At 47.1% G+C, this 12,051-nt stretch overlaps 1 protein-coding gene across 4 annotated transcripts in view; it reads left to right on the top strand.

Annotated features, from left to right (window-relative positions):
- The window catches only part of LOC137436505 (cadherin-13), a 677,612-nt gene that overhangs the window by 660,219 nt on the left and 5,342 nt on the right, over positions 1-12,051 (top strand). For all 4 annotated transcript variants that reach the window (XM_068130356.2, XM_078786498.1, XM_068130357.2 and 1 more), the window contains one exon: positions 11,602-11,838. In XM_068130356.2, the coding sequence (XP_067986457.2) occupies positions 11,602-11,838 (237 nt within the window). The remainder of the gene's footprint in view (positions 1-11,601; positions 11,839-12,051) is intronic.

The raw sequence follows: 12,051 nt of genomic DNA, 5'->3' as shown, positions 1-12,051 counted from the left end.
TTTCTTTTACGCTTCGGTGATTTCTTTGTTAAAATAACCATGTCACTGATTGTCTGTCGCAGCAAGAAGTCAATAACAGGATTATATCACAGGTGGTGTGACAAAATGTACGGACAGGTACATTTGACGATTGGCTTCACAATCGGGTATATAAGGGTTGTTGCGTTCTGTATTAGTGGAAAACAACTGCTCCACATCTACAAAAGTTATTGCCGCTTCCCCTGGAGATGGTCCATCAACTCGACAATGCTGTTTGTCATTTAGTGGTGGCTTTACGAAATTCCGGCATGAAAGAGCTTGCTATTGCTTGGCAGTATGGCATCACTCAAGGTCAGGTGTCAAATATCCTGAAACGAAATGCTCAGAGGGGTGTCTCTACTCCAATACCGAGGCCAGGACGTCCCCACAGAACCACAAGGAGGGATGATCGCCAGCTGCACCGGTTAGACCGCAATGGCCGTACCAAGTCAGCTAATCGGCTTAGGGCTGAGTGGCAGCAACTGACAAATGTGCCTGTATCCAGAAGGCTAGTCAACCAACGACTGGTTCAAGCAGGGTATCGTGCCAGGCGTCCCCTGAGAAAGCCACGTCTGACCAGACAACAACGCCAGCGCCGATTGCAGTGGGCCAGAGAGCACCATCAATGGCAGCCAGGACACTGGAATCAAGTGATCTTCAGTGATGAGTCTAGATTTCTGGTCTATCGTCAAGATGGCCGCGTCCGAGTGCGCAGACAAGTGCATGAAGCCTACAACGAAGATTGTATAGTGCCAAGAGTCCAAGCTGGAGGTGGTGGGGTGACCGTTTGGGCTGCTTTTCGTGCAGGGGGCAAAACTGATCTGGTTGTTCTGAATGGAAACCTGAACCAGTTCAAGCACAGGGCCATTCTGGAAGAAACATTGCTTCCATTGCTTTGTGCAGCCTTTCGAGGAAACTTTGTCTTCCAAGATGACAATGCACGGTCTCATCGTGCTCGCATGATCCAAGACTTTCTTACTGACCGTGGTGTAGAGCATATGGAGTGGCTTGCCATGTCCCTGGATATGAATCCGATCGAGAACTTGTGGGCAGAATTAACGCGTCAAATCGACAACTTGACCAGCACCCTGCCTCTGTGCATGAATTGCAGCAGGCTATTGTAACTGCATGGCAAGCGATTCCTGTCCAAACCTTGGCAAATCTCGTGAACAGCATGCCTCAAGGTGTACGTGCTCTCCTGAATGCTCGTGGGGGTTACACGAAGTACTGAACTGTAATTTTACTGTCCGTAATCCGAGTCGTAATTTAACTTTTGTTTTTGTTTAAAAAAAATTTGGCTAATGTGCAAAATAAAGACATACTTCTGGAAAACACACAGAAGTTTAACACAGTACTGTCCGTGAATTGAGTTCGATATCAGTTTACATCACTTTCAAGGATCAATTTATTTGCTTCGAAATGTCAAATGTGGTTTTTGTTTCTTTTAAAAGTTACATTAACAAAATCTAGAATAATTTCAACATAATTCCAATGAACTTTTGGTTCTAAGTCATCTTGTAAAGTAAGTTCACCCCCACAAAAAAAATATTCCATATTAAATGCCGTCTTTTTTTTTTTCTTTTTTTCTTTTTTGTATACAAGATCGAGGCTCGTGAAAGAGCGAACATTAATCACACAGAAAGACAAACGGACACATAAAACAAATAACATCGGGAGCGGTAGACAAGATGGGGAGAGAGGGGGAAGGACACAAACACAACATTTGAGAGCAGGGACCGAGAGACATGGAGACATCGAGAGATCTGTGGGAGGGAGAGGGCTTTGGGGGGGAGGCATGTGAAGGGGGGGGGGGGTGGGAGAGGTATAAACATATGGACACTGCCAGGATTTCCAGGAAAGAAGTTGGAATTTCAAACAAGGTGGATCTGGGGTGAATTAGTGGGGGTAGAAAAGATCAAGGTTATGGATGGGGGAAGATAAGAGATGGTGGTGAACAGCTGTTTTAAAGACCTGGAGGGAGGAGAGGGATTGAAGGGAGTGTGGGAGTTTGTTCCACAGGCGGGAGAAAAGAGGAATGAAAGAGTGAAGGTGAGCGGAGAGCCGAGATTTCGGCAGTTTAACCATCAGAGGGTTGCTGGCAGATCTTGTGCGACCTGTAGGAATATTTGGGGGACAGAGCACAGAGAGAGCTGGGGGAGCAAGGCCGGAGAGGAGTCGGTAGAAGACAGAAAGGCCACCTACCTGCCTGCGGTGAGTGAGTGAAAGGCCCTCAGAGATAGCTTCATCGCGGGAGATTCCAATGATTTTGAAAGCTTTGGATTCAACAGCGTGAAGCCGAGCCAGGTGTGAGGCAGGAGCACCAGCCCATAGGGGAGAACAGTATTCCATTGAGCTGCGGATGAAAGCCTTGTATGTGGTGAGGAGCTCAGGTGTGCCGAGGAAGGACTTCGCACGACGGAGGATGCCCAGTCGGCGACTGGCTTTGGAGGCCAGCTTGGAAATGTGGTTTTCCCAAGAAAGATCATGGCAGATAGTGAGACCCAAAAGCTTGAGTGACAGAACTTCTTGGAGAGGATTGTTGAGAAAGTAGATGGGAGGGTTGCCCAGTCGATCTTTTCGGAGAGACATAGTAAGAGAGTGAGATTTGTCAGGATTGAAAGACATGTTCCACTTGTTTGACCAGTCTGTGATTTTGTCCAGGTCTTCAGGGAGTGAGGAGGCTGCAGACTGCCGATCTGAGGGAAGAGGAATGGAGCGGCAGAGAGTGGAGTCATCAGCAAAGAGATAGAGAGGATTTTCCAGAGAGTCAGAGAGATCATTGATAAAGACCAGAAAAAGCACAGGGCCCAGCACACTTCCTTGGGGAACTCCAGCCTGAACAGGAAGGGGAGATGAGAGAAATCCATTCAGGGCCACACGTTGACTACGGCCAGAGAGGAAGTCCGCAAGCCATGCATGGAGATTTCCATGGATACCATAGGAGGAGAGTTTGGTGAGCAGAGCTGGGTGCCAGACCGTATCAAAGGCCCTTGATATGTCAAGGGAGACAGCTCTGATTTCCTGTTTGGCATTGAGGACCTCCATCCATTGTTGAGACAGCAGAAGCAGCATGTCCAGAGTAGAGTGACCTGGTCTGAAACCAAATTGATGATCAGAGATCAAGCCATTGGAGAAGAGGAAAGATTTCATATCCGAAGCAATGATGGATTCCATGACTTTGCTGATAATTGGGAGCAGGCTGATTGGTCTGTAGTTGCAAGGATCTGTTTTTGCACCTTTTTTGTGTAAAGCGGTAATGTTAGCTGATTTCCAGGATGCTGGCAGATGACCTTGAGCAAAAGATAGGGTGAAAAGAACAGAGAGAGGGTGAGATAGAGCGGCAGAGCAGGATTTTAGGACCCGTGGGCTGATGCCGTCTGGTCCAGTTGCAGAATCAGAGTCGAGGTTTGACAAAAACTCCTCCACCTTGTCAGGAGAGAAGGACACAGAGTCCAGGAGCAGTTGGGTTCGACTGGGAAAGGTGGGAACAGAGAGAGATGGGTTTGGGACTAAGGATTTTGAGGCGAACACAGAGTTGAGGCATTCGGCTTTGTCACGTGCGATGTCAACTGTGTGGCCATTTGAGGTAAGGGAGGGGATGGAGGGGGAACAAACACCAGAAACGGATTTGACCAGACGCCACCAGGATTTGGAGGAAGGAGACAGGTTTGAGAGTTCATTCTTGAGTGAGGAGAGATAGTGCTTCCTGGCACTCCTGAGGGTAGACATACACTTGTTCCGAGCTTGGTGGAAGGAACTGAGATTTCCTTCAGTTGGATTAGCCTTCCAAGAGGCAAAGGCAAGTTGTTTCAGGGCAACTGCCTCACCACAAGATTCAGTGTACCATGGACGGGAGGAAGGGTAAGACAATTGAAGGCGAGATGGGATAAATCTGTGCATGAGAGAGATCAGTTTGCTTTGGAAGAATTCCCAGGAAGAATTGATGTCAGAGGCAGTGGAGATGGGAGACCAATCCAGACGATTGATGGCTGCTTGAAGACCGTCCCAGTCGGCCTGAGTGAAATGCCAGACTCGTCGACGCTGAGGAGGCTCTCTGAGAATGGCCAGAGAGATGTCCACTTTGACAAGCACATGATCAGAAGAACCGATTGGAGCAGAAGAAGAGCAGCAGACATTAGCAGGGAAGTTTGTCATAACCAAGTCTAGAAGAGAAGATACTCCATTGGCTGAGATCCGGGTTGGGAAATTGACAGATTGTGTCAATCCCAGTGAGTCACAGAAGTCCTTTGCTGGGGTGCCATGACTAGTGAGAGAGGAACCCACACCCAACCAGGTGGCATGATGACAGTTGAAGTCACCACATATGAGGAAGAGAGAGTTGGGATGAGTGGATAGAAGTTGGTCCATGTTGTCAGACATTGAAATGTAGATGGAGTCATCACTGTTTGGGGGACGGTACAGAACACATATGAACAAAAGGTGGGAGCGGAGAGGAAGCCGTAACCAGAGGTACTCCTGCGGGTGAGGAGGAAAGAGAGCAGTGCAAGGAGAGTGAGGAAGAGAGTTTTTGACAAAGATAGCCACCCCACCACCAGGCCGAGGCTCAGGTCTATCATACCGGAGGAGGGAGTAACCAGGAAGAGATATTAAGGAATCAGAGACATCTTGAAGGAGGAAAGTCTCTGTTAAGCAGATCAAGTCTGGATTGTCAGAAGCAACCTGTATGGAGAGATCAGTCAGGTTTGAGCGAAGGCCCCGGATGTTTGAGGTCCATACCGTTAATGAAGAGAGAGGGGGAGCATCGGGTACAGGACAGGGGAGGGGAGGAGTAGGGTAAGATGAAGGATGAGAGGGGGAGGTAGGGAGAGCAGTTGATAGTGTTTCAGATGTTGCAGAAGAGTTCCAAGAAAGGGAAGGATGAGGAGGATGAAAGGTTTGATGGTGAAGGGATGCGGCACAGTGAGGGGTTGTTTGAGGGGGGGCAGAGGAAAGTAGAAGGTTTGGGGGGGTGGAGGTATGAGATAGAAGGGAGACGAAGTGGGGAGGAGGCAGCTTGGAGGAGGAGGGGGGAGGAGAGAGAATTGGAGAGGAATGGTATGGGGGGAGAATTGAAAGGGAGGGATTGGGGGGGAGTTTTGATGGGGAGGGGCAAGGGGGGAGTTTTGGAGGGAAGGGGAAAGGGGGGAGATCAGGAGTGGAGGGGCAAGGGGGGGGATTAGGAGGGGAGGGGCAAAGGGGAAGTTTAGGAGGGGAAGGGCAAGGGGGGAGTTTAAGAGTGGAGGGGCAAGGGGGAAGTTTCGGAGTGTAGGTGCAAGGGGGAGGATTTGGATGGGAGGGGCAAGAGGGGAGTTTAGAAAGTGGATGATTAATGAAAGACGAACATTGATAACAAATTGGGTTTGTTGTGATTTTCAAGTTAGCAATCCGATTCAGAACGATGGAGGAGGGATGGAATGAATGTGAATTTAGACCATGTAGTGAGGGAGACGTATAAGATATTGAATTTCTTTTTTTTGAAGTGGAATGAGTTGGAGAGGAAATTGAGAAAAGCCTTTTAAATAGGAAGAAAAACAGCGTGTTGTAATATACCACTGAATAAAAAACAGAAGGGGAAAGGTTAAACATATTTAAATAATATTTAAACAGAACTATGAACAATCTTATATGCACAAAAATACCAACGGGGGGAGAGCCGAGAGGGACCACCACGAGTCACGTGAACAGGGCAAACGGTGGATGGCAAGGAGATAATGGGGGTGGGGCGAACAGCACACCTGGACAGAAAATACAGGATGAGACAACAGTACACGTGGAGAAAATAAAATAAATGTTTTTGTTTTTTTTTGTTTTTTGGGGGGTGGGGGGGTGGGGATTTAGAACATTAGACAGTATTATGTTCGGGGTAGAAGGGAAAAAACCAAGAGCCAAGCAAAACACGCTTAAGTTAATAAAACACCGACGGGGGTACAACTACAAGGCCACACACGAGGAGCAGAACACGATTAATTAAATACGAGTTACAGGAAATTCAAACCAAAACTAACTATAATCAAACAATATCGCATGGACGATAAAATAACGAGTTGAAATTTGACAATCTATCTGGGGAAATGGGGGAGAAACACGTGGTCGAAGAACGAACGACCACGTGGCCTCCCAAAGCGCCGTGGCCTCTGTATATTGTTACGGTTTTTAGAACCTTCACTTTGTAAATTTCGTATTAAATTTCCTGTGTACATTTCCCCTTTTAATTGGCTGTTAATTGAAATGAGTGCACCGTAGCTAGTCCATATACAAACACGTAGGCCACCATAGAACCTCTCTATAGTTATTTCTTTATTCTTTGTCAGTATGAGGCTCTGTTTCCCATTAATTGACACTGCATTGCACCAGATCAAATAAGATAGATCCCCTACCATATCGCCGTGGCCTCCCAAAGCGCCAGCACCGCGGCATTCGCCACCATTGCATTGGGTGGGGTTATTGGCATCACCATCGCCCCTTTCAATTGCCAACTGCATTTGCCCTCCATTACGGCGTGCTCTAACTCGGGGAAGAAAGGTGTGTCTCCACCTCGTCATCAGAAGGAGGAGTGAGCCAGCCCCCAATCAACCAACCAAGCATGAGGGGTTTGGCCTGAGAGGGCGGAGGAAAGAAACTTCGGGGAGGTTCAAGAAGATTCTAGGGCGTGGTTATATAACCCGTCATGCAGAGCCCCCACCTCAGTCCAGTTGAGATGCGCGTAAGAGTTCAGTGGAGGGACTGCTTGGTGAAGGGAAGGAAGTGAAGGACGAAATCATTGAGGGAGCCAGAGAGTTGAAGGAGCCCGAATAGAGAGCTCTGGGAAGGGAGGCGCTGTTCCAACCAGCCTTGCCATGACAAGCTCCGACGTGTTGCTGCGAGCATCCCGGCCGTGTGGACCCGAGTGTGGAGAGTCGGCGGCTGCTCACTCCCGGCCCGGCCGTTCTCCTGCGTCCAGCTGAACCTTCCTCCCCTTCCAGCCATTCGTTCCTACCCTCATCCATCCTTTTGTGTACGTGAGTTTGTTTTGTTTGTCTTGTCCCTGGGGTTTAAGTAAGACTGAATAGATAAGCTAGGAATTGCTCTGTGTCCTTCTGCTGCCTCCATTTCCCTGTAAATTACATTTCTTTTCTTCTCTGCTTTGGTTGTGTGTAAATAATTTTAAAATCCCTGTGTTCTTTCTTTACCCCTTTTGCTTCTTCACATTCGGTTGCTTTAGAGGTTTCCACATTGAACACCTGTGGCACGACTTGGCCAACATTTAGGATCGGGTTTAGTACTGCTAATGGTTCGAGCCGCGGGCTGCTAATCCGCTCGGCAAAATAACATCTTGCCCGTGGTCTCGAACGAGGTTGCCCACCTGCCTCGTAGAGGGAGCGGGGCGGCTTCAGGAGCGGAGACGGCCAGTGCAAATAGAAGGGGGATTACCCCCCCCCCCCCCCCGCTAAGGCGGAGCGCCATACTCCGTTTCTCCGTTTCCGCAACAATATATATATACATATATATTTCTGTTACGTGCTCCTCCCCAAACCCCGGTCACAGTGTACCTCCGAGCCCCGAGGGGAGTCACGGCAGAAAGATGCGTTATTCTGTGTGTCAAAGATCAATGGTGAAACCACACCAATTGTTACCAACAAACAAGTATTGTATTAAGTTCACACAAGAATAACAGTACAATAACAATATTAATCAATTGTACAACCAATATATCATTCCTATGATGGTACCATCAGTTTCGTACAATGTAACTCACTGTGCTCCAAGTGAGCGAAAAAACATTCCCAATGTCTCTGTCCCAGCTTCAAACCAAAGTCGATCCACGCTCCAGTGATCGTCAGAATGATGTTGTATCGAGACCAGAATCCCGTTCGGTTGACAGTCACACTGCCAAAGATGGGCAAAGGTACCCTCAAGAGGCGACTGGGAAATCACACCTTCGGGTATGGACGTTCAACGGCTCCCAATCGGCGAACCGCAAATTCCCACTCAAAATCCACGTTACACACACACACCAGGTCAACGTCTGGATGCGGTGAAATGGTTGAAGCGAGGTGAAGAGCCTAGAGCGATGTGAAATCCGGCGCGAGGCAAAACGGCCAACCGGCCCATACTCGAGACGTAACGGCACTCCAACGATTCTCTTCGGAATCAACCGCAAAACCTGTCACGCAGGTTTATCTGTCACAACGATAACAACTCTGTCGCAGGAATCCCTCTCCCAGGAAACCCAAAGTTCACTCGTGACCCCCGTTCACCAGCGTTTGCTCAAGACCTCGAAGCAGCTCGGCTCCTTCTTTTTTTTTTTACACAAGGGGATTTTTTTTTACCTCACTTGCTCCGCCTCCTTTTTCTCTTCTTCTTCCTCTTCTTCTTCGTCCGGTTCCCGATCCAGATTCTGGTTTCTTTTTAAAACATTAATTTTTTTTTACCTTTTTAAAACAGTTTTTTTTTGTTGTTGTTTGTTTTTTTTGGTATACTGAATCGAGGCTCGTGAAAGAGCTAACATTTATTTCAAAAACAAATCAACCAGACAAACAAAATATATAAAAAGAGGGAGCGGAAGACAAGATGGGGAGAGAAGGGGAAGCACACAACCACAACATTTGAGAGCAGGGAGAAGTGTGGGAGGGAGAGGGCCCGGGGGGAGGAGGCATGGGAAGGGGGGGGGGGGGAGGGAGAAGTATAAAACACAAGGACACCAAGGACTTCCTGGACAGAAGTTGGTATTTCAAAAAAGTGGAATTGGGGTGAAATTAGCGGGGGTAGAAAAGATCAAGGTTTTGGATGGGGATTGGGGGAAGATAAGAGATGGTGGTGAACAGCTGTTTTAAAGACTTGGAGGGTGGAGTGGGATTGAAGAGAGTGAGGGAGTTTGTTCCAGAGGTGGGAGAAAAGAGGAATGAAGGAGTGAAGGTGAGCAGAGAGTCTTGATTTTGGCAGTTTAACCATAAGAGGGTTGCAGGCAGATCTTGTGCGACCTGTAGGAATATTTGCGGGACAGAGCCCAGAGAGAGCTGGGGGGGCAAGGCCAGAGAGGAGTCGGTAGAAGACGGAAAGACCACCAACCTGCCTGCAGTGAGTGAGTGAGAGGCCCTTGGAGTTAGCTTCATCGCGGGAGATTCCAATGATTCTGAATGCTTTGGTTTCAACAGCGTGAAGGCGAGCTAGGTGTGAGGCAGGAGCACCAGCCCAGAGGGGAGAGCAGTATTCCATTGAGCTGCGGATGAAAGCCTTGTATGTGGTGAGGAGCTCAGGTGTGCCAAGGAAGGACTTCGCACGACGGAGGATGCCCAGTCGGCGACTGGCTTTGGAGGCCAGCTTGGAAATGTGGTTTTCCCAGGAAAGATCATGGCAGATAGTGAGACCCAAAAGCTTGAGTGACAGAACTTCTTGGAGAGGATTATTCAGAAAGTGGATGGGAGGGTTGTCCAGTCGGTCTTTTCGGAGAGACATCGTAAGAGTGTGAGATTTGTCAGGATTGAAAGACATGTTCCACTTGTTTGCCCAGTCTGTGATTTTGTCAACGTCTGCAGAGAGCGAGGAGGCTGCAGACTGCCGATCTGAGGGATGAAGAATGGAGCGACAGAGAGTAGAGTCGTCAGCAAAGAGATAGAGAGGATTTTCAAGAGAGTCAGAGAGATCATTGATGAAGACCAGAAAAAGCACAGGGCCCAGAACACTGCCTTGGGGAACTCCAGCCTGAACAGGAAGAGGAGATATCGTGCTACTTATCGTGTTTTGCCCTATATCTCAATGGTGAAGAATCGATTCAAAAATTCTCAGTTCCGAATCCGGATTTTCACCAAAATCTAATCACTTAAAAAAATAAAAAATGATTGTATTCAGATCCGGATTTGGATTTCATCAAAATATAATCGATTCGACCTTGACACACAACCAACCTCTGCACCATATTTCGTCCAAATTAATCTACAACCTTCTGAGATATCGTGCTACTTATCGTGTTTTTTGTTTGTTTTTTGTATACAAGATCGAGGCTCGTGTAAGAGCTAAGATTAATCACAAAAAAAACAAACGGACACACAAAACCTACAATAAAGGGAGCGGGAGACAAGATGGGGAGAGAGAGAAGTGTTTTGCCCTATCTCTCAATGGTGAAGATTCGATTCAAAAATTCTCAGTTGCGGATCCGGATCTTCACCAAAATCTAATCATTTCGTCCCTGTCATGTATCCAACCTCTCCACAAAATTTCCTCCAAATGCCACCACAACTTTTTGAAATATCCTGTTCACAAAGAGACAGATATACAGATAAACAGACAAGAAGGCATTGGGCGGTAGCCCGACAGGTATGACAAAAACCAAGAGAACCCATCTTCTCTCCCCATCTTGTTTCCCGCTCCCTTTATCATATGTTTTATGTGTCGGTTTGTCTTTTTGTGATCAACGGTAGCTCTTAAACGAGCCTCGATCTTGTATACAAAAAAAAATCCCCCCCAAAAAACCAAGACCTTTGAACGTGGTCATTTTCACGATATCCTTTCCACCAGTGTCTCGGGAACGACTTATATGAATGAAATAAATGTATCCTCCAATTTTAAATTCTCTCTGCTGCCCACTGCATCTTGCTGCACCAAATATTAAGCGGATAGAGCCCAAAATGGGTTTCATGCAAATGACGACACTGTCACCTTGACGTTTGACATATATAATCAAATCGTGTTGACAGCCTCACTTTCTTTCTTCGGAATCTTTTGGGAAAGTTTGCCGAAGATAGGTGAAAGCGTTCGAGTTATCACACTCGCAGACAAATAAACAAACGTAACATATGACGAAAATTGACATATTGACATATGATTGACATATGACGAACATTTTCAATTTTCATCATCGCACAAACAGACAGGAGTGAAAACATAACCTCCATCGACCTTTGGTTTCGGAGGTAACAATGTTAACCGGGACGATGTTAAATGAGGACTTGCTCTATTGTGCTTTGGGTGTTTTTTTTGTATACTGAATCGAGGCTCGTGAAAGAGCTAACATTTATTTCACTAACAAATCAACCAGACAAACAAAATATATAAAAAGAGGGAGCGGAAGACAAGATGGGGAGAGAAGGGGAAGCACACAAACACAACATTTGAGAGCAGGGAGAAGTGTGGGAGGGAGAGGGCTTGGGGGGAGGAGGCGTGGGAAGGGGGGGGAGAGGTATAAAACACAAGGGGACCGAAATTAGCGGGGGTGGAAAAGATCAAGGTTTTGGATGGGGGAAGATAAGAGATGGTGGTGAACAGCTGTTTTAAAGACCTGGAGGGTGGAGTGGGATTGAAGAGAGTGAGGGAGTTTGTTCCAGAGGCGGGAGAAAAGAGGAATGAAGGAGTGAAGGTCAGCAGAAAGTCTTGATTTTGGCAGTTTAACCATAAGAGGGTTGCAGGCAGATCTTGTGTGACCTGTAGGAATATTTGGGGGACAGAGCCCAGAGGGTTTTTTGAGAAAATAGTATTGTGCTATTTTCATTACTCCAATAAAATTGGTTTCTTTATTCTCTGAGGTTCATAATGTAACAATTCTAAAGTTCAAACTTTTTTGAATGATGTTCAAATCATATGTGAAGCAAACGTGTGCGGGTTTTGCAGGAGACACAAAAGCTGAGGTACGGCTTGTGGGAAACAGACCAGGAGGGACTCACAATATCTCAGTTGTGGTGAAGGACCAGAAAGGAAAGTCAGCAACTCACAACATGCTTGTCTTGGTGTGCTACTGTGAGGACTGGTTCCCAGACTCCGTGTGCCTGGATAAGGGTGGAAGTGTCGGCTTTGGTTGGGATGCTTTCGCCGCCATATGCTTCTCCATCTTTGCAGTGCTGCTATTTGGTGCGACTTACCACCTGACATTTTTTGTCAATTAGTGTTGCTTTTTTGGATATTCATCATGGAAGGGCTACTATGTATCTATGAGGAATGTATACATCGTAGAACCAGACTATGTAATGGAGCCAGGTGTAATGGTTAGTGTCCGCCCTGAGTCTGGGAGGTCTGCGGTCTGAACCCTGGTCGAGTCATGAAAAAAAAAAGGTTACGTGCTGC

This window comes from Myxine glutinosa, chromosome 11, assembly GCF_964187855.1.
Source record: "Myxine glutinosa chromosome 11, kmMyxGlut1.1, whole genome shotgun sequence".
In the NCBI taxonomy this organism is placed as follows: Eukaryota; Metazoa; Chordata; class Myxini; order Myxiniformes; family Myxinidae; genus Myxine; species Myxine glutinosa.
This window is presented reverse-complemented; position numbering and strand designations above follow the sequence as displayed.